This window comes from Miniopterus natalensis, chromosome 13 (genome assembly GCF_054644295.1).
Source record: "Miniopterus natalensis isolate mMinNat1 chromosome 13, mMinNat1.hap1, whole genome shotgun sequence".
NCBI classification, from domain to species: Eukaryota; Metazoa; Chordata; class Mammalia; order Chiroptera; family Miniopteridae; genus Miniopterus; species Miniopterus natalensis.
The window spans coordinates 48,625,722-48,648,577 of NC_142093.1; the positions used below are offsets into that span (position 1 = coordinate 48,625,722).

General features: G+C 48.7%; 1 protein-coding gene across 1 annotated transcript in view; it reads left to right on the forward strand.

Moving 5' to 3' along the window:
• Positions 1-22,856, forward strand: part of TCF7L1 (transcription factor 7 like 1) — a 137,866-nt gene that overhangs the window by 110,289 nt on the left and 4,721 nt on the right. Inside the window, exons 4-7 of the mRNA XM_016201753.2 lie at positions 11,692-11,775; positions 21,006-21,138; positions 22,143-22,245; positions 22,513-22,596. Coding sequence (XP_016057239.2) covers positions 11,692-11,775; positions 21,006-21,138; positions 22,143-22,245; positions 22,513-22,596 — 404 coding nt within the window. The remainder of the gene's footprint in view (positions 1-11,691; positions 11,776-21,005; positions 21,139-22,142; positions 22,246-22,512; positions 22,597-22,856) is intronic.

A 22,856-nucleotide genomic window follows, 5' to 3' on the forward strand; every position in this document is an offset into this window, starting at 1 on the left:
GGCTGGCTGCCTAGTATACAGGGACAAGGATTCTATGGCCTTCCCAACATTACTGGGGACAAGTGGCTGTCATGGTGTGTGGAGCACTTATGCCCTGTATTTGCTATTCCAAGATGAAATCGAAGCTTCTAGAAGACAAAAAGCAGGCCCTGTACTGTGAATCATACCATAAAAGTCTAAAGCTCTAACACCAACTGGACCATCAGCTAATTCGTGTCCTTGTGTAAGTCCAGGAGCTCCCAGTCAGCTCAGTTTCCCCCCAGATGAGGATAATACCTCCTTTATCTATATCTAGGGGTCAGTTACATCAAATGGGGCGATTAACATACGATGCTTTTAAAACTGAAATGACTACAGGAGTGTATCTTGCCTGTATTATGCAGCTCAGATTCTACCCCCTGTATAAAATCTCTGGTTTTCCCATGAGAACCCTACTCACTCTGATCTCTCCCTTCTCTAACCTGCCATTTGCTGACTTACATACAGTCTATTTAAGCACTTCAAAAAAAAAATAAATCTTTCCTGTGGCATATCATGTACATAAACAGCCACCTTAAGTAGGAGGCACCCACTAAACATGTATGGAGTGCTCTGTCCAGAGCATTCGCTGTATCTGTTGTGACCAGTTCTGTGTATGAGCAGGCAGTAAAACGGGAAGCCACCTAGCAGCTTTAAGTAGCATAGATTTATGTTTCAGAAAGATATTTCTAGGGGCAGGTGAAGGGTGGGCCGAAGACATAGGGGGAGAGAGAGGAGCAGGGGTGACAGTGCAGGAATGAATTTGAGGCCCCTTACTTCCCATCTACCACCTGGTCTGTTCTTGATGTGACAGCGGACATTCATTCTGAGGCAGGGTGACCTGCAGCCCACCACCCACCCCCGTCAAACCTGCTGGTTACCCACAGGGCTTCCTGGATAGAAAGTCTGGAGTCGGGAGACCAGATACATGCAGAAGGCTGCTGTGGTGGCCCAGCCAGGAAATAGGGAGGGCCTGAACCCCTAGACTTGAGAAAGATGCTGACAATCCACACACTGGGTGGCCAACAGGAGGTAAAGGAGGCAGCTAAGAGACATTAAGGTCGATTTGGAGGTTTCTTGTTGGGCAAACTGAAAGCACGGGTTGGGGGATGAAAATAACTGATCTGGGGCTGACTTTTAATCGCTTTGCTTGCTGTTGCGATGGGCATTGTAAAAATTTCAGATGAAGAAGAAAAGCACATAGAAGAAAGCGAGAAAACTACCTGAAATGCTAAAACCCAGTGGGAACATTGTGGTGACTGTCGTTCCAAGTTCTGCAACTGGCTTTTCTAACTGGACAGTTTGCCTGAGATTTAGTCAGGTCAGCAAATGCTGACCAGCCAGGAATGCCCACGGAACCTGAAACCACAGTTGACAAGGACACAGTTGGCAAGGACGAGAGGGCTTCCAGGCGGGAAATGGGTTTCTCCAGAGCTGCAGATAAGATGAGGCCTGACAGGTGCCCGTAGGATTTGGCAAATAAAAGGCCAATTGCCTTTTTCTTTCTTTCTCAGGTCCTCAGTGGTCTTCAGTAATGGAGGCAGAGTGACTGGAATGGAAGCCAGTGGGGAGGGCTGAGGAATGGATGGGAGGGCGGTGTAAGGAACGGGGCAGGGAAGGGGGGAGACGGAGAAAGGGCGGCTGTGCACCCGGCACGGCATGGCTTCCTGGGCTCTCCTCCCCCCAGACGCCTATCAGACCTGCCCTTCTTCCACCTGAGCTCAGGACAGATGCAGCAGAGGTCGCACAGTCCTTTGTAAAGTGTGAGGAGCCACCGAGATGCCCTCCCCTGTGAATCAGCCCAGCCTGCTTCTACACCTGCAGATTTCTTTTTAAAAATTTTGATTGATTGATTGATTGATTGGAGAGAAAGGAAGGGAGAGAGAAACATTGATTTGTTGTCCCACTTACTTATGCATTCATTGGTTGATTATTGTATGTGCCCTGACTGGGGTCGAACCCACAACCTTGGTGTATCGGGACAACGCTCCAACCACCTGAACTACCCGGCCAGGGCAACGCCTACAGATTTCATTCTCACCCTGTCCCTGACCCCAGTAGATTGTAAGCCCACTCACATCTTTTTTTCTAGCCTTCAAATCAGAACCTGTACATTTGACAATTCCCAGCCTCAGTTAAAATAAGAGAAACGGGAATTGGGACTACAGTGAGTTATGGTTTCCCACCTGTCCGTTTGGCAAAGATCAGTGAGTTGAATAACCCCGTGTGGGCATAGTTATGGGAATAAGCTCTCTCGTGTTGCTGGTGGCAGGGTAGACTGTGAGGTATTTGGTAACACTTCTCAAAACCTAAATGGACCGACCTTTGACTTAGCAGTTCCCCTCACAGCCGGAAGTGTATCCTACAGCTGTATTCATACATGAACAAAGTGAGTGAGTGAGGATATTCATCGCAGCCAAAGCCTGGGAAGCGCCTCCCTGTCCCTGAATATGGAACTGTCCGATAGCTCTGGCACCGCCATGGTGGGTACTGTGGCGCTGTTGTCAGAGTGAGGCAGCCCCCTGTATACTCTGTGGCATCAGCTCTAATATGTTGCCAGGTGAACAAGATGGGGCGTGTGTACAGGGCGGAGGCCAGCAGGGGTCAGGGAAGATGGGCTCACCTGATGTCACCAGACATGGCCTTGACAAGGCCCAAGTCAGAGGGAGAGGAGAAAGGGCCAGGCAGCCATGGCCAGTTCCTACCAAGAAGCTTCTCTGTGGTGTGTTCATTGTAGGCCAGTGAGCACAGAGACTGCCAGGAAGGCTGCGGACCATGTGTCAGCCTTCCAAAGCCATCTGAACAGAGCCAGCAGTCTCAGCAGCAGGACCTGAGACCCTCCCACCCCAGCTCCTGCCCACAGGCGGTACTTTGCTGTGCCAGAGCCAGCTGCCACCCAGCCAGTGGTTAGCATCTCTCCCCAGCACTGCCGTCAGGAGCTCCCATGGGAGCTGGAATTCATCCATGGTGGGAATATTTACCCCGTGGACACCAGCACGTGTTACAAAGCAGGGGTCCTGTTTGTGTTTTTGCTTAGAAAGCCAGTTGTTAAGCATTTACCAACACACCGCTGAACAGGACCTCGCGCAGCAAAAAGCACCTAGAGACGAGTGAGTGGCCAAACTGTATGTCAGTCAGCAATTCCCTATCCTGGAATCAAGCGCAGGCCATAAGCTTGTTGAACAAAAATAAGTTTTAGTGACTAAACATATATTTCTTTTTTCTTTTCTTTTTTAATAAATCCTTATTGATTTCAGAGAGAGGAAGGAAAGGGGGAGGGGGCGACAGAGAAACATCAGTGATGAGAGTCATTGATCGGCTGCCTCCTGCACGGCCACCACCAGAGATGGAGCCCACAACCTGGGCATGTGCCATGACCAGGAATCGAATCGAGCTCTCCTGGATCATAGGTTGATGCTCAACCACTGAGCCATGCTGGCCTGGCATTTTCTTTTTTAAGAGGCCCTGGCCAGGTGGTTCGGTTGGTTGGAATGTCGTCCCACGCACCAGAAGGGTGCAGGTTCGATTTCCAGTCAGGGCACATGCCCTAGGTTGTGGGTTCGATCCTGGTCGGGGAGCATGTGGGAAGCAACCGATAGATGTTTCTCTCCCTTCTCTCTCTAAAATCAATAAACATATCCACACGTAAGGAGTAAAAAAACAAAGAGAGGGAGAGAGAAGCATCGATTTGTTGTTCCACTTATTTATGCATTCATTGGTTGATTGTTGTGTGTGCCCTGACCAGAGATCGAACCCACAACCTTGGCATATAGGGACAATGCTCTAACCAACTGAGCTACACGCCCAGGGTCTAAACACGTTATTTCTTAAGAGCTCACCACACGCCCAGCACTCTGCTTGGTCCTCTCCTGAGTGGCTGACATTCTTGAGATTATTACCCTGCCAGGTGGTAGGTCTTGTTACTCTCATGTTACAGGTGAGACACCAGAAGTGCTAGAAGGTGAGGAAGCTTCCTCAGGTAGACGGTTTGTATGTGGGGACCAGCTAGGACTCCTGATTCTGTATTTACTGAGCACCTCAACACAGTCTCCACTCCCAGGAGCCCACTGTGGTGCAGACACAGCTGCATTTGGTTTTTTTCCTCCATCGGAGGCCATCTGGTCCAGGCCCCTGCCTCCAGGCCGATGAAGTAAATGCCCCATTGTACAGGTGAGATGATCAAGCCCAGAGCCTGGAACCCTGGTCTCTCGCCTCCTTCCACCACAAGAAACTGGCCTATGGGGGAAGCCAATTTTTAAAAACAAACCTTTGGTCAAGTCTGGTAGGCAAAGTTGGCAGATTCTCTGAAACGAGAATACTTTAAGGTCACCTGGGAAAGAAAGGGAGTCACTGGGAGAAAGGGGAGGAAATACAAGCTTAGGGGGAGACTGAAATCCAACCAGCCCTACTCTTCCTTTTGAGTTTACTGTTCAGTCATGAAATGTTTGGAGTCCCCCTGCTGCCAGTGACTAAGTGCTATGACCGGTGCCAGAGAGAAAAAGTCATTACAGAAAACATGGCTCTAAGTAACTTTTTCAAGGAAAGAGATTAGTGTTGTATTAAATGGAAAAGTAGCTTATTTTAAGGGCATTCCGGGCTTATTGAGCAGGTTTATTTGTAACAACCCCCTGATCAACAAAACCTCAAGAAGGAGCCCAACCTCTACACCTGAGGAAAAACAAAGAGGGTGGCCGTGTAGGGATTTAGTGCCACAAACTAAGCAAATGCAAAAAATACTCGCCTTTAGGAAAGGAAGTAAGAGACAGGAATGGAAACCTTGCTTTTTATGCACTTGCTCCTGGAACTTGGTTTGGGAACCAGTTCTCCAAATATTTCATCTCCTTCAGTGACTCCTGAGAACCAAACTCTTGGTCTCACTTAGGAAGGCCTTTCTGTCTCTCACTGATGAGTTTATTGCTCGGTGTTGATATTTTTTTTTTCTTTTTGGTATATTTTCAAATTTAAGTCAACTTATGTCCATTTTGACAGAGGATAGGATCTTAAACAGGCCTCCAGGAACTGGCAGGGTAGGGGGGGGCATGGCCTCCAGGCTGCGTTTACAAATTCTTGGCAATACTAAGCCAATAAATGCGAGAGCCAATCACTCACACTCTGTAAAGGATTCGGGAAGAGGCTGGACGGTCCAGTGTTATGGTGCGGAAACGGGCTTCTGACATTGATAACTTGCTGAAGGTCAAGGTGGGACACATCCTGAGTGTTGGCTTCTGGGTGAGGAATGGGGTTTGCAGACGTGACCCTGAGGAGCTTACAGTCCAAAGGACTGACAAAATTTGTAAATGGATAACACTACCACATGCGGAGTGCTAGGGGAACACCCAGCACAGCTGTGGCACAGAGGGGAGAGTGACAGGCTCCCAGGGTGAGCTGGAGAAGGCTTGTCCAGGAAGAGACCTTGGCGCTGGGTTTTGAAGGAGTTCAAAACCCACCTGTAAAGGATACACTAGGCCAGGGATCAGCCAGTCATGTGGCTCCTTCCGAGTGTTGTAAGAACTTGAGTGCAGCTGGTATTGGCCTGGGGAGCCAGGAGGGTTGACGCTGAAGGGTAGGCTGGGCCAGTCTCAGGTGAGTACCCCTTGACCCAGCGGCCAACCAGGGAAGCATTTTAAGCAGGGAAGAGATCTGATACGTTGGTTTTTAGAAGTCTAAACTCTTTAAGAGTTTGGAAACCATTTCAGTAGTCTTGGTGAGAAATGATTTCGTCCCCAATTGTGGCAAAATAGAGGGTAAGGAGAAACTGATCATTTGTTCACGCTGTCATTTATAATACAATTCTCGATGTTAAAAGTTGCCTTTAAAAGGAGGTGGAGGTCATTTTGCATATGTCCTCACGGCTGTGTGATGGTGGTGGTGGTGGTGGTGGTGTCTGTCTGTCTGTCTGTCTGAGAGGTTGGGTTTCTAGCCTGTTTTCCTGGATGGCTGCGTGCACCCCATGATTTCCTGAGAGGCAGTTCTGGGAAAGCCTCTCTTTATTAAAGGGGTCCTGGTTCTGGGCTCCCAGAGCCTGTTTACCATTGGGGCCAGAGAGGCAGGAAAGACCCGAAAGCTAGAGACAAGGGCCCTTTCTTTCTGCACCAGGCCTGTCCCTCCCACCAAAAAGCAGCAAAAGGGTTTCTGCGGGGCAGAGTGTTCTCACCTGGGAAGCTTTGGGGGTGACTTGTTTCCTTGCTTCCACTGTCCCACTCCCCTTCAGGGACCACTGCCGTTGATTCTGTCACATGGAGCCTTGCTTCCTCCTGCCCAGGCCCTGCCTAGAGGGTTCTGTGGGCACCTGTGAATGGGGAGAATATATGCATCTTCCCCAACGCCCCGTCCACACCGAGCCGGCTGGGGGAGGGGCTGACCCTACCCCCTGGGAGGCGGAGGGTTAATCTCCCGAGCTCATTGGCAGTTCTGCCTCTGTCCAGGGCATGCTGGGATTTCCTCCCAGCTGTTTTACATCATGGAGATTTGTATGTTGGGGAAATTCCAGGGCACAGCTGCAATTAATCTGCTGCACAGCCTTCAAGCTAAGCAGGGAATTCTGTAGGACCGAGTCTCTGCCTCCCTGCAGGAAAGGGGGTCTGGCTCCCACGGCAGCTCCCTTCAGAGGGACCCTTCCCCAGGCCTGAGTCCAGCAGAAGCAGCCCACCTGGCCAAGTGCTCACCCCAAGGAGGGCCCTGGGCAGGCGCCTGAGACGCAGAAAGGGACCCAGAACATTAAGTAAAAGAGGAGCAGCACCCCCTTATAAATAACAAAGCCAAAATAACACCAATAGCAACACTTGATAAAGATGTCACATGAAAAAGAAAACTTTTGTTCGTTCTTTCTTAGGAATGTTGAAGCAAAAATCTTAAAGCACTCGTGGTTAGCGTTCCACAAAATACTACATGAGCCAACAAGCCACCATGACCAAAGAGGGTTCACCTGGGGAACACCAGGTGCTTTAGTGTTAGAAAATCCACCACTAGGCACACACCTCATGACTCAGTCAAATAGAGAAACGACACAGCCGTTTCAGTGGACGATGAGGGAATTCACCAACTGTTTCAGTGAAAATTATTTAAAAATAGGAACAGAAGCATCCTTAACAGGGTCCTCACTGTGAACCACAGTAGCAGAATTTCCCCAGGTGTGTTCCATGGAACCCCTGTCCCCAGAAAGAGTTTCCCAGGTTCAATAAGACTGGGAAACTGTCCTGTCTCAGAGAGTCAGATTTTGGGTATCAGAGAGAGTACTTGTCCCACTGACGACATCACATATGTGGTGGCCGTTGCTCCTGCTTGGCCATCGGTTGCATCGATGCCACACAGGCCCCATGTTTTACATTCCACAGAGCATCTCAGGAGGGAGGTGGCTGGACCATCTCTACTACATGTTGCAGCCCGGCCACAATACACTGCTCAGAGCTAGTGTGTGTGGCCAGTTGGATGGAGCTTAGACTGGTCTTGGAGAAACCAGTGGTTTTAATTTGCCCACATGCTATTACCGTGAAAACAGCCTAGTCTCAGCCACACATGTCTCAATCCCCGAGGACATGCTCCCACTAATGAGTGACTCCCCTGGGGTAATTGTGGGACTGGCTCACCTGAGAATTACAATGAGGAAGAATTTTATTTTCACTAAACATTGGGCTGGACCTGACCTAGGGATTCAGAACTGCCCAGCCAGCTCCAAATTTCTGGTGCTGAGGTGGGAGAGGAGTACAAGGGGTGTTGCTAGCTCCTCCTGCCCCAGTTCATGGTTCTGGGAAGCTCAGCTGTGCCTTTAAATACCCCCTTCCCTCAGAACTGCAGTTCCATGGCCACGCTGCAGGGGGCGCCGTTTTTATAGGTCCCTCTCCCACTCCCAGCCCACCACCACCTTCTGTTGTTTCAAAATCTTAAAGAGGCAGAAAAGTACAAAGGGGAAAGTGACAGTCTTCTGTTTCCCTACCTGCAAGAATGCATCCCTCTGTACACCCAGCCCTAAGGATGGGCTGGAGCAGGAAGGGTCCTGGGCCAGATGTGCAGCATTCCCAGAACCGCCTGACAGGTCTGTAAGGGGCCAGACTTAAGGGGCAGACAGGGCTAAAGATTTCCACCCACCTTCCAAGCTTCCAGGCCTCAGGTAAAGTCAGTGTGTGAACACACAATGCAATATACAGGTGATGTATTATAGAATTGTACACTTGAAACCTATACAATTTTATTGACCAGTGTCACCCCTTAAATTTAATAAAAATTTAAAAAATAGTCAGTGAATGTGAGTAGACCCTGAAGAGAGAAGAGGCCAGTGAGGCCACCTCCTCCCACCAGAATTCCACACACCTTGGTAGATGGGTGAAACACCAAGCACATGATAACCCAAAACAGTAGCTCTTAGCCTTACTGTGAGTGGTGTGTGTGTGTGATTCATTACATGTTCGTACCTTGATAGCTCCAGTACCAAGGCAGACGGTCGTCATGCAACACATGGTATGTTGGGTACCAGCTCCTCAACCTGATGAGCTGTAGTTCTCATCAGGGGCGGGTTTGCCCCTCCAGGAGACATTTGGCAAAGTCATCACAAATGGACAAGAGGGTAGGGGCTCCTGGCATTTAGTAGGTAGAGGCCAGGGATGCTGCTAGACATTCGACAATGCTCAGGACTGCTCCCACAACAAGGAATTGTCCAGCCCCAAACGTCCATAGTCCAAAGCTGAGAAACCCGGCGTTAGAATCCTACAAGCCCCTGTGCCTGACACTCCAGAAGGTCAACTGATACAACCCAGAACTCTAGCATTGTCCCAAACCAGCATTCAGGCAGACTCCTTTGGGCCATCCCCTTACAACAAAGGAACACCCTTCACGAGCCAGCCAGAATGAAGACTGTTCAGTGTGTGTCGTTATGACTCAGTAGGGAACCAGGCGCTGGGAGAGCTGATGGATTCTGGAGACTTGTGCTATGTCTTGGGGGGAGAGGGGGTTGGGGACACTTCTCTTTAGCACCAGCAATTTGTGATTGTCATTCAACTTTAAAAAACAAATATTCTGGTTGTTGCTTCTAGAGCAGTGAGTGTGATGTTTAGCACTCGGGTGTAAGTCCCTACAGAACACTGATGTGTATGTCTTCCTGCGGCTTCTGGGTGGCCAGCTGTGTTTGAGGCACAAAAGGAGAGAGAAAAACCCACCAGAGCAAAGAAAAAGCTGGGAGTCAGGGTCGGGTGTTCAAGAAGTTGGTGTTTTCAAAAGCTTTATGACTCGTGTTGTCGTAAGAAGTGGGGGATTTGAGTCAGGAGACCTTTGCTTCAGCTCCCATAGTGAAGTTGGGGGAGCCATTTACCCTCTACTTACCTCCATCAGCTCACCTGAAGATTTGGGACAGTTGTTCGTACCTGTCACAGCAGGGTTACTGTGAAGACTAACCTCGGTTATGTGTATCAAAGTGCTCAGAAAACTGCCAGTGCTGCACAAATGTTACTCGCTGAGGAAATTAGTTGTAACTAATGATGCCAATATTTATCGAGGGCTTATTTATTTTTAATTTATTTTTTAGAGAGCAAGAGAGAGAGACATTGATCTGCTGCTCCATCTATCCATGCATTCATAGGTTGCTTCTTGTATGTACCCCAACCAGGGATTGAACCCACAACCTTGACGTTTTGGGACGATGCTCTAACCAACTGAGCTACCCAGCCAGAGCTGTCAAGGGTTTTTTTAACTCACCCAAAATGTTTCAATCCCAGTTAGGCTCTGGGTGGGGTGGGAAGAGTGGAAAAAGATCATCAGCAGACAGGGACAGTGGTGAGACTCAATGTGAGGTGTGGGGGTACCAGAGGACCCAGAGTGGAAAGACTGTCCTTATTCGTGTGGTCCCCAATGCCCCCTTCCTTCCTTCCTACCTAATATGTTTTCATTGATTTCAGAGAGAGGAAGGGAGAGGGAGAGAGAGAGAGAGAAACATCAATGATGAGAGTAGTGGGGATCGAGCCTGAAACCCAGGCATGTGCCCTGACTGGGAATGGAACCGAGACCTCCTGGTTCATAGGTCAACACTCAGCCACTGAGCCATGTGGGCCGGGCCCAGTGCCTTCTTTCATGCCCACTTCCCAGGCCTCCTGCAGCCAGGCTTTTGTGGCCCGTCCCACCTGCTGCCTGTGCCACTCCCTGGCCCTTGGTAGATGTGTCCTTGGATTGTTACTCTCGCCCATGGACGCCCTTCTGAAATCCCAGCCCCTGCCTTTCAGTCAATCTTCGTGGTCGATGAAAAGCCAAGGGGCCTGCTGGGGCCCAGTCAGGCCTCCTCTCCTGAGCCTGTGTACACAGTCAAGGCCAAGTCATGATTCTTTTCCTGGAATTGTATGGCCAGAGCAAGGGATGAGTCAAAGACTTCTTTTTGTGTCTCTATGAAACTCTTCCTGGAGCCACCATTTCCTATGAGAGATTTAATTTTCAGAGTAGCCTCAAGAACTCGACAGAGTCTGCATAGCTGGTCTGCTGCCCAGAAGCACCATATCAGTGTTGACACTAAGACAACATGTGTGCTCTTGCTCCTGGCAAAGACTAATGGTTTGCTTATGAAAATTATAGCTGCCATTTATCAAATGTCTCCCACATGCAAAGCACCGTGTTCAATACTTGACATTTTCCCTAATCCTTCCAGCAACCAGTAGAGTTAATGATCATAGCCTTGCCCTACAGAGTTAGGAACTGAGACTCAGTTACAACGCTTGTCCGGGGTCACACCGCCTACACTGGCAGAGCAAGAACCTAAACCCGTGAGCGCTCAACTCCAGAGTCCAGGCCCCAGGTGGCTCTCCCAGGGCCCTCAGTGCCTCTGCACTGGCTCTTGCCAAAGACTGTGCCATGCTGGGGTTAAGGAAAAGTGCTTCATTTAGACAGAGAGAGTGTGTGTCTGTGTGCACACTTGCGCTGATTTACTATTTTGTTTGGATTTTCTGCAATGATGCGCAGAAAAAGGCAGGGTGTGTATTGGATTATCTGTTCAAGGTTGAGAAACACTGTAATGAAGTAAAGTTCAGCACCTGAGTGCTGGCCGAGTAGTTCAGTTGGCTGGAGCATTTCCCCCATACACCAAGGACGCAGGTTTGACCTCCCAGTCAGGCGCGCATAAGGATCCAACCAATAAATACGTAAATATGTGAAACAACACAACACATCAATGTTTCTCTCTCAATTCAGTAAATAAATAATTAACTTTATTTAAAAAAAAAGTTAAGCACCTTGAATATGAACAGATATTGCAAGTGTCAGGCAGATGGTTTTTATTCATTCACTCACTAGATTCTTCTGGTGAGGCTATTTCTTAGGAAGCAGTGTGTGATGCTGTAGGACATGGAAACGAATGGGGTAGGATCGCCATCTGGGAGCCTTTGCTCCCTTGATCAGCCCTGTTTGCCCCATGACTGCAGCAGGCAGGACTTGACCCTCACCAACAGGTCCTTTGAATACTTTGGCCACTCCTAGGGTTGTGTGTGTTCCACCAAAATAACAGAGGAGACTGTGGGTGGCAGTGGTGATTATACATGTATGCTCTGCCTTGTGATGCCATTTGGACAGTAAGGAACATGTGTGGTGAAAATGAATCATGTCTCTGACTCACCAGCAGCCCAACCACAGAGCTCCTCCTCTGATCCCACTGGGCACCTGAGGCCTCTTCTCACCAGCTGTTTGTGTTTTCTGTCTCCTGTACAGTACCTGCAGATGAAATGGCCCCTCCTTGATGTCCCCTCCAGTGCTACAGTCAAGGATACCAGGTCACCGTCCCCAGCACACTTGGTAAGTCTGTTTCTCCTGAAAGTGCTGAAGGAACAGTCTTGCTCACCTCATCTGTGACTGCCTCTCCTCCACCTTCCTGGCGCTGCTGGGGTCTGGTGGGTCACCTTCAGTGTATGAGCACCCTGAGCTGTAACCCTGGTCCTTCCCCACTGCTGCTGGAGCCCCTCTGCCTGCGGTGCCTCCTCTCCTGTCGGAGCTCATTCAGCCTCTGCTGCTCCCTCGGAGCTGCAGGCAGCAGTTGAAGAGGCTGTTCAGTACAGGATGTTCTAGGAAAGAATGAAGTAAGACACGTGCAAGCAGAAACCCCGCAGGGCAGCCAAGGCTCTTCTACCAAGCCCTGTGGCTACCCCAGGCTGCAGAGGGTGATCTGGATGGTCCTGGGAGGCTGGAGCTATGGGGCCCAAGCAGGTCTCCTCACCTCCTCAGCACTTGCAATGGCCTGAAATTAAGTGCAAATAAGAGATGATCCTGGAACCTTGCATCTCCTTTCCTGGACTTAAGAGCAACCGTTGCCTGGCTGGTGTGGCTCAGCAGTTGAGCATCGACCTATGATCCAGGAGATTGTGGTTTGATTCCCAGTCAGGGCACATGCCCGGGTTGCAGGCTCAACCCCCAGTGAGGGGCGTGCAGGAGGCAGCCGATCAATGACTCTTTCATCATTGATGTTTCTCTCTCACCCTCTCCCTTCCTCTCTCTGAAATCAATAAAGACATATTTAAAAAAAAAAAAAACCACTGAAGAAAAACAACCCTTGCCTTAAGACAACGTACCCCACAAGCTACCTGGTGTTACCCACTGTACAGTGAGTGTCAAAATCATAGCAGGTGCAGCTAGAAGGAAGCCCAGCTGGCATGAACTGTCCATTGACACTCGGAGACCTGGGAATGTGTGATTTTTTAAAAACTTTACTGTGTAAAAGTTCATCTCTTCCCTTCACCCACACTCCTCCTCCCACCACACCAGGTTGTTTTAAAGCAAATCCCAGATATATTATTTCATCGCACTCAGGACATGATTATATCCTGATAGTACTTTTTCATTATAAACTTGGAGTCTAGCCCAGCCAGCGTGGCTCAGTGGTTGAGTGTCATCCCATGAGCCAGAAGGTCATGGTTCGATTCCCAGTCAGGGCACATGCCCGGGTTTCGGGCTCAATCCCCAGTAGGGGGCATGTAGGAGGCAGCCGATCAATGACCCTCATTACTCATGTTTCTTTCTCTCTCCCTTCCTCTCTCTGAAATCAATAAAAGACATATTTTTTAAAAAAGCCGAGATGCATAGAGAGAGAAAGGATGGTGCAGTGAGTCTTTCTGATTTCAGGTAATCTTGAGACCACTCACAGGAGCGGTGCCAGAGCAATGTCAGGCGTAGTTCTCAGACAACTGTCATGGTCATTCACTGAGGAGACAACTGGAGGCTACTGTTCCACACAGGCTCTAGGAGACACTAGTGACTAGGGAACAGTGAGTGGCAGGACCAGCCGTCCGGGGCAGGGTGCTCCTGAGATTCTGTGGCCGGTCACTAGGACATGAGCAGGCCACTGAACAAGCATCCCAGGAATAGGCCATGGTGGTGACTACCCCTTCAGAGCCCTCCTTCAGGTGGCCAGGCGCAGGGTACAGGCGCCCTCTAGTGGCGGGGTCCTGGTGGAGAACAGGGCATCCCGCATCCACCCTCCCCCAAACCTGGCTGTCCCCTCCCAGCACAGCTCTCTACCTGTTTCAAATCTTGCTGGCCCGCCCATCGCCCATCGTGTGGCATCCTCCAGCCCACTCCAGCGACCCCGAGATGGCAGGGCCCTCTCTCCTCCCTTCCCTCCACATACCGTGTCTCTACACACTGTCTAAAATCTCCACCCACTTTTAGAGGAAGCGAGTTCCCTTTAAAACTAGCAGATGGGCTCTGAGTTTCCCATCCTTCCTGTTGCACAGACCAACCCATCTCTGAAAAATAAAATACGAAACCTGCGTCCGGCCTCCTCTGCCTGTGAGCCTTACCCCGTTGCCCTCCCTGTGCAACCCCTGCTCAGCTTTTCACACAAGAGTTCGCCCTTCCCCCTCCGTGCCTGCATCATGCGGTCTGCCAGTCCCTTGCAGCCCGGCTCAGCTTGCCAGTTGCCACCTAATACCTCAGTCTAATCATTCCCCCTGCTTTTTCTCAGCACGGGTGACACCTGGCAGTATTTACAACCCTCTGCTTTCTGTAATCCTAGTATCAGTTATTTGCCCTAAGCCTCTGTTCTCTTTCTAGACTCTTTTCCTCAATAAATCAGCTGCTCATCCCCACTTACTATCTTAGTGTGACACAAAAATACATGAAGTCCCTAAACGCTCCACAAGGTCCTGTGCGCATAGCTCTGTTGCCAAGCAAAGCTCAGCCACTGCAGCTGTGTGCTCCGCAGATCCGCACTCAGCGCTGCGCCTTACGGGGCTCCTCACGCGTGGAGAAGCATGGGCAGGCGATAAATTCCCCTGCAGCTAGCGAAGCGGGTGATTTTCTAGTAAACTGTATATTATCATACTCTGCATTCTCATATGGGAGCCCAGAAACAGGCCTCAAAAGCTTAAGGAACATTTATGAGATAAAACCTTAGCATTAACTTGAGATTCTGCAGGTTGGAAAAAGAACACCATTTTCAGTTTTCGAATCCGAGTGTCTCATTCCCCCCTGTGAGCGTAGGTGCAAAGCCCGGGCTACATGGGGAGGGTGGTGTATGTGCTGCAGCTGTGTAATACAGCGGGCTTGAACCCCAGCTCCGCCTTTATTTGTGCAGCTTCAGGCAGATTACCTCATCTCTCTTTACCTTGGTTTCTTCATCTATAAAATGGGAATCAGACAAGGACTTGACCTCTTAGAGTTGTGTGAACGTGAGCCAGTGCGTTGTAATGAGTTTGCAGTTGTGCCTGGCGTGAAGTAAGCCCTCAGTAACTGTGAGCTCACTACCACCACCACTGCTGGTGCTAAGAGAAGGAAAGACAATTAAAATACCATTTAATTAGTAGACGGAGGGGCAATGAGGTCCTGAGTTAGGTGCCAGATCAAATGGGTGGATTGCAAAGGTAATAGAGATAACTAGCCTGTGGAATTTAGCATCTACTCTTCCAAGGATATGAGTTCATTGTCTGGGGTAGGGGTGGTATCTTAGTTTCACAAGCTCCGCAGGAGATTCTCAGGGGCTGTCAGAGTTGAGAACCTTTGCCCTGGTTGCAAATCCAGGACAGAAGGGGAAGGAGTTGAGAGATGATCCCAGTGCGCTCAGTGCGGTTTCTCTAGGCTGAGGCAGAAGCAGGACTTGGAGGTTACTGAAGTAGTCATGGAGCTTGGGCACTCGCTTTTTTTTATCAGAAAAGCGAAAATACTTGATTATTAAATTTGTTTTAGAATCATGTTCAAAGCATTCTAAGACGAGGTCTGCCCTGGGAGAAGGGCAGGAGGAGGAGAGAGCCTGCACAGCTGCCGAGACTCAGCGAGTCAGGACAAAGCTGCGTCTCATGGAGATGTGTTGAAACAAGTCATAAGGGGCCAGTGTGGGGATGGAGCTCAGTGTCATTACGGCTTGGATTTTATGCCTTCAAAACGAGCTCTAAAAGCTAAGCAACAATGAAATTTTCTCGAACCCCTCACCAGACCCCTCAACATGGCCCCCTGTGCCCGCCCCTATCTTCCCTCTACTCTCTCCCTGGAGCTCTACGCCCAACCCTGCAAAACAAATAGACACACTTCCAGAGTGTAACCGACTCCAAGATAGGAATCGCACCTGTTTTCTTCACATTTGTTCCACCCAGCACCTGTCACAATGCCTGGCGCAGAGGAGATGCTCGAGGAGCATTTGTTGAATGGCTGGAAGAATAAATGGTCTGGGGTAAGGTTGATACGTCCTTCTAAACCCCTCTCTACCCCTGGTCCAATCCCTCTTCTCACTCAGGATTTTTTAAAATTAGATCTTTTTAAAAAAGATCTTGGGGAAATGCCAGAGTGCACAGAAAGAGACCTGTGACCCCACAACTCACATTGTGTTACACAGCATTTCCACCTTGTTTCTGTGTGTGCTCATGTGCATGTGCACTCGGAACTTGTTTTCTAGATGACCACATACTTCCTTTAATGATAGTAAGCACCCCGTTTTAGCGTTAGGCACTGGGCCACTGTCAGAAGCGCCTTGCAGAGCATTGTGTCCTGTGAGCGATGTCAACCCAGTGCCTGGAAACCCTCCTGCTGAAGAAACGCCGTGTTGCTGCTCAGCTGCTGAGCTGGGCCACCTGAGCGCCTGGCAGGCCAGTTCTTAGGTAGAAACACTGTAAAATCGTAGTTTCTCTATCCTCTTAGCAGTATACCTGTATAGACTCAAAAAACATTCCAAAACTCATCACATAGCCTGTTACTGCTCTGTTTTACCTCCAGTACTGATTTCAGTTCTTATTACACAGTATTGACTTTTTATTTGGAAATAATTTTAAACATCTGGTAAAATTGTAAGAAGAATCCAAGGAGCTCCCATGTACACCTTATCCAGATTCAGAAGTTTTGCCCCATGCTTCCCCCCCCCGGGCGTGTGCGCGCACACACATGGTTTTTTAAAAACAATTTAAGAGTAAGTTGGGAACATTGTGCCCCTTTAACCCTGAATACTTTAGATGTATTTCCTATTAACAAAGATACTCTCTTATAGCAACCACAGTACTGTTATCAAAATCAAGAAATTAACATTTCATATTGTTATCTAACTCACTATATATATATATATATATATATTTTTTTTTTTTTCCCCAAATGTTGGTAAATGTCCCAATAATTAATTGTTCTAGCCAAGTGTTGTTTCCTGGACTGCTGTCCAAGATCACACATTGCATTTAGTTGCCTCTCCCCTTGGGTCTCCTTTAGTGAGTTCCTTAGCCTTTGTCTTTCCTGACCTGACCCTGATATGTTTTGAGAATGTCCCACAATTTGGGTTTATCTAATGTTTGTGTTTAGATTCAGGCTGTATGAGTTTGGCAAGGACACCACTGCTCTGAGGTTGGTCCTGAGTGCATCGTGTCAGGAGGCAGGTCCACGGTGTCCATTTGTCCTGTTTGCCCCAGTAGCAGTGATTCTCGCCTTGCTCACTTGGTTCAGGTGGCACAGTGATTCGATGCTTGTATATACTGCAAAGTGATCATCACATTGAGTCTGGTTAACATCCGTCACCATGAGTATGTTAAACAAAAACTTTCACAGCCAAAGGCGCTCCTGAAAGAAAGGATTTTACTGAACCACATGCTAGCCAGGAAAGGACCACGTCCTGGCACATGCAGTCTGAACCTCCCCGGTGGAGAAGACACGTCTGCTGTCCTGGATCAAGTATCTGCAGGGCCAGTTAGTCCAGCCCTGTTAGCAGATGTGGATTCTGTCCACGTGTATTGTCAGCCATCAGCCTTCTGGCCGCGCAGCTTGGTCCCTGTGGCATAAACAGTCTCCACATTTACCCAAAAATAAAAGTGTGGCTCTCCACTTCTCTCAGTGGAGGGGACATAATGTTCAAATTTCCTTCCTTTAATAGGATGACAGCATCAGTAAAGAGTTTACATTTTGCCTGTAAAGCAGTGTTAGAGGGTGGTGTGTGTATACAGAGAGAGACTTGGGTGGGGGTTCCCCCCCCCAACTTTAAGTTCCTATTTGCTCCCCTTCAATTACATGTAAATCCTTTGACCTTATTTTCTGCACCAGCCAACCAGCCAGCTCCCTCTGGAATATTCTGCTAAATTTCAAGAGAGACATGGGGGTAATTTAGAAACAGGTAGCCAGACAAAAGGGGGGAGTCCAGAAACTGTGGCATATGAGGAAAACAGATGCCTTGGGGAACAAGGGCCTGTCTTCCAATACTTGATGAGTTCTCATTAGGTAGAGGGGAACAGTTGTTGAGGTGATACACCAAGGTATGAGTCCAGGAAGGAGACAGCTAAGGAATTTAAGTAAGAACTTTCTAGGAGCTAGAATGGGATGCGTTCAAAGAAGGTTGTTCTCTGAGCAGTGAGTGTGATGATCTCTAAAAAGGGGTACAGGCACAGGATGTTCTACTGAGGTATGGGGTGAGGGTGGGGAGACACTGTCATGCATATGTTTTAATCTAAAACATTTGGAAGAACTTAGCCTTTGCTGTATGGAATATGGGGGGATCAGTTACAGGGAATTCACTTATTTACTGGCTTTCGGGTTACCTGATCCCTGCTACGTGGATTTACAGATTGCTCAGTTTTACCTAAATTAACCCAAAAGCAAATGTACCAGTAGCTTCAAAGATTCCTGTAACAAACCCTATTTTGAAAATACTAATAACAGCACAAGCCAAGAAGAACACGGCCAAACTGACACTTTTTATTGATTGAGTTGCATGATCAGAAACATTGAGAGCCCCCTGGCCTCGCTGATGACATGTCCCAGATATTAGAACCAGAGTAACAGGGACGTTGCAGCTGGAGCCCGAAAGCCCTTGGAAGTGCTCATTCTTGTCAGTTGAGCGTTCTCAGCAAACTGTGGGAAGCAGGTCCCCTCCTGGCCTCTGGCTGCTTCAGATCCCACCCTTCTCCCAGGTGCATTAGAAACAGTTCTGGTCACCTTCCCATGCTGTCCTCCCTCCCACCCCAGCCCTGCGTTTAACCATAGACTCTTGAAAACAGTTCTGGTTGCTTCTATCAGTAAATAGACAATTGAATGCAGATCGAATGGGTTACTTAAATATCTAAAATCAGGTATAGCTAGCGATCCACTGAAACTCCGAGTGTGTTCCCTGGGCAGCCTGCTGGCCTGACTGCTTTGTGAGTGATGCCATGGAGTTAAGGCTCACCTTTGCCTGAGCTGCAAACCCCTTACCCTTCTGACCCCTGAAATCAGGATCAGGAAGAAAAGGGAATAGTCAGTGAACAATAGCAGTGGAAACTTTGTAGGGGCCCCAGACAAACTGCTGAGAGCAGCAGCTAGAGGAGAGCGGCGGGGCTGTTCAGGAGAGGCTGCTCCTGGTCTGCAGTGGAGTTGAGGGCTGTTGGTTATACTTCAAGCTTGAAAGTAAGTTCTAAACTGGGAGAGAGGGTGCATTTCTTCCTCACGGGTGGGAGTTTGAAGAACTTTGGCTTGAACCAACTCTAGAAACAGACTGAAGTAGATATGAAACACTTGAACTAGGACAGAGCTGGGTGTGCTTGACTAGACAGAAGGATTTAGGTCCAAGATGGCTCTGAGATGCTCTTCTTTAGAGAAACTTGGCCTCGGCTGCCTTACTGGGTAGACACCCTAGCCTTTGCTTGTGTGTGTGGTTTCTACTGGGGTAATCCACTGTGAGGCGGAGAGAGTTCCCAGCGTTTCTACCCTGGGCCTGCGATTATGCTGTGGACATCCTTGCCCTGAAGGCGGCTGAGTAGAAAAAGAGCTGGGACATTTTGGGGGGATGGCAGCCTCCAGAGAGCCTATCCTGAATCAGCCCTAAAGAGCCATTCTCACTTACCAGCCCCAGGGGCCACATCTTCTGAGACTGACCAAGGAAAAGTTTACCTTCCTTGCTCTGGACAATGCTGCCACCTACTGGGAACCAATAGTAATGGTGTTTAAGTGAGGATACCTACATTCTCCTGCTTTGCACTTAGCTCTGCTGCTCCTTCAGAGCCAAACTCAACAGCACATGGGCAGTCAAGATTTCAGAATGCCATTAAGTATTAAGTATTTTTAAATGATGTAAGTGTAAACAAAAGCATGGGCAAGGAGTCTAAATGAATGGAGACACACCAAAACAATAATAGTGACTGGATTAGGCTGGTGTGATTGTGTTTCCTGATGCTTTGTAACATAGTTTCTATTTCTTTCTTAGAAAATGTGTGCTCATCGTAAGTGTATATTTTAAGTAGGTAATAAAGTTGGAAAATACAGAAAGAGAACAAAATCACCCATAGTTCCACCACTCAAACATACTACTGTTTACATTTTGGTGGGCTTCTATTTAGTCGTCTTTTTTCATCATGGAGTTTATGTATTTTTTATTTTATTTTATCGCTACCATTCTGTCATTAGGAGTCTGTTGTGAGGTGATAGTTGTTCAAGGCCAGGTACCAGCGCCACCTAGCGGTTGTGGTTCAGAACGGCCTGAATTCTCAGCCTCACATTGGGTCTGGGCGCAGGGGCCCTGGGACCCAGCCTTGCTCTGGTTCTCTGGCCCTCATCTCTGCTTAGCCTACTGAAAACGGAACACGGCCACCATCAGTACACAGGCCGGAGTTTGCATTAGACATACCATGAGCAAGGAAAAAGGCCTGTGGAATCTGTGAAATGAGAAGTTCAAGCCATAAGACAGCAGTCTGGGGTTCTAGCCCTTGGGCTGCCTCTAAATCACCATCCCTTTTACAGATCTCTTTTACAAATCTCTTTATTAAATCTCTACTGGTAACCAGTTTACCTTATTTTTAAAATTTACCTTAAAAAGAAAATGTATGTCCATTCTTTCTCTCTGAACGAGATGTTTTGGTCAGGTTCTTGGGGTGGCCAGTAGTACGAGAATAAAGGGGGATATGAATCCAGTTCTGCCATTTACCAGCTCTGTGTCCAGGGCTAAGTCACTTAACCTTCCTGAACTCAGTTTCTTCGTCCTTCAGATGGTAACAGTCATAGCTGCTTTGCTAGGTTATCATAGGGACTAGGCATTATGCCTAGCCCTGTGCTTGTAGATAAATGATAGCTGTTTTTTATAAGAAAGATCCTGTGGTTAAGTTAGATACTTTAAAGCATTTAAAAAATTAATTCACTTTACCAATTCTAGGACGCACAGGTTTTTCCCGTTTTAACATTTCTGAAATCAGGATACGAAGATGATATGCCAGGGTTTTTCTTTCTTAATAGTTATATAAAATAATGGGACTCCTTACATTCGCTAGTGTTTCAGATGATACAGCGGGTCATTAGGTCAGCATAGTGAAGGGTGACTGGGAGAAGTACCCTGAGTGCTCTGGAGTTGTGTCTATACATCTGAAAGCGACACGGGCTATGGGAGGTCTCCTGGTGGGTGGTTTTGAAGAGGGTATGTTGGAGGGTGGGCATCATCGCTCCTCTGCTCCAGCTGAATAGACTTCCCCTTTCTCTCAAGGGCTGTATGAGGACTGAATGGGATGGTGCATGGAAAATACCTGGCAGACATTCGACTCAGTAAATATCAGCTGATTTTACTCTCCATCTCCTTGGCAACTGTCCCTAGTCTCTTTCTCTCTGTCTTTCAGTCTAACAAAGTTCCTGTCGTTCAACACCCTCATCACATGCACCCGTTGACACCCCTCATCACCTACAGCAGCGACCACTTTTCCCCTGGCTCCCCTCCCACCCACCTCTCCCCAGAGATTGATCCAAAGACAGGTGAGTCTGCTGCTGCTTGGCCCGGACCCCATGCAGAGCTCCGAGGGGGGGAGGCTTCTCTTCTCAGACCACCCATTTGACATGGGGCCAGATCATGTCTCCACCTCTCAGTTATCTGTTGCCTTAGCCACTAAGTTTAGCCTCTTCGGTTCTTTCACCTGTACATTATCTGTACATTCTACACCACAGAGTTATTGTCAGGGTGAAAGGAAATTAAATGAGATAGTGCACAGGGCCTGACTCCACAGTGAGCACTGGATATTTCTCTGTCTGTTTCTTCTACTTTAGAATCTTTTAATATTTTGGGGGTGGAACAAGCTGGCAGGGAAAAAAAAAATCTTTATTAACTTTGCAGTCTAGCACAGGGCAGGCTGTGCCTCCCTAAGTGAGACCTTGACCCTAAACTGCACATTTCAAGTGGAGTAATCACTTCTAGCCAGGCTACAAGGCAGCAAGGTGGAGCTTTTTTTTTTTTTTTTAGCTTGTTTACTAGACCTGTCTATCCCAGGGAGCCGTAGTCTTCATAAAATTCCCATTTACCATGGCTCAGAGTACTTGGGGAGTCCTCTTTAGAGAAAGAGTTACTACCAGTTACAGATAATAAAGACAAACGTGGATTTGGAATCCAACATTTGTTTCTCCATAGACGAGGCAGCTTTTCTAGAGAGGTAGTTAGTTGATGACTCTGGATACCTGGGGTCTGCTGGTCCAGAATTTCCTATCCCTGTTCTGGATACTCCTGTATAAGCAGCTAGAAGTTAATCCTGCCGAGAGAAATGGATCCATGTAGCTGGAGATTCTGCATTAGTCCTACCTTCCTGAATATGTCCTTGACCAACAGGCCGGTAGAGCCGGAGAGGTGGCAGAGGGCAGGGATAACGAAAGAGGGTCTTCCAAGCTCCAGACCACCAGAGGGACATAGGGCAAGGAACCTCCCAGATGATGTTATTTTAAGGTGTTACGGTAGGGCCGGAACAGCCTGACGCATCTCTCTTTGGAAGCAGGAATCCCCCGGCCTCCTCACCCATCTGAACTGTCCCCGTATTACCCACTGTCTCCTGGAGCTGTCGGACAGATCCCCCACCCCCTCGGCTGGCTCGTCCCACAGTAAGGAAACCTGAAGGCTCTCTCACCCTCGTCCCTTCCCTATGCTGAGCTCTGCCTTCTGTGCCTCCAGCTGCCCCGCCCCCATGGGGTGCCCTCTCACCAGAGCCCAGGGCTCAGACCCCCATCCCAGCTTCCTCCCAGCCCTTACTTCCTACTCCCTGCCCTTCATGCCTCACCCTTTCGTCCCAACCCCTTTCCTTCCCTGCCCTGCACATTCCCATTTTCGCCAATATACTGACCCGGTTTCCTTGCCCCTAACCCCTGCAGGCAAGGACAGCCCATGTACTCCCTTCCTCCGGGTGGCTTCCGGCACCCCTACCCTGCCCTCGCCATGAACGCCTCAATGTCCAGGTGAGTCCAGGGACAGGCTGTGAACGTGAAGTGGCAGTTCAGGGACTGATTGTCTGCTAGTGTCCTTGCCGTTTCTGACCATTAAGCAGCTGTCTCTTGGCAGCAAATGAGGAGGCCCAGGCCCACCTTTCCTCCCACCTCTCTGATGAGGTTCATGCCCCGTGGTGGGAAGGGCCCTGTGCCCACAGGTTCATTCTGCCGCAGTCTCTAAGAGCATTTCAGAGCCCTAGAACCGACCCCCCTGGTCCCTCCGTCCCACA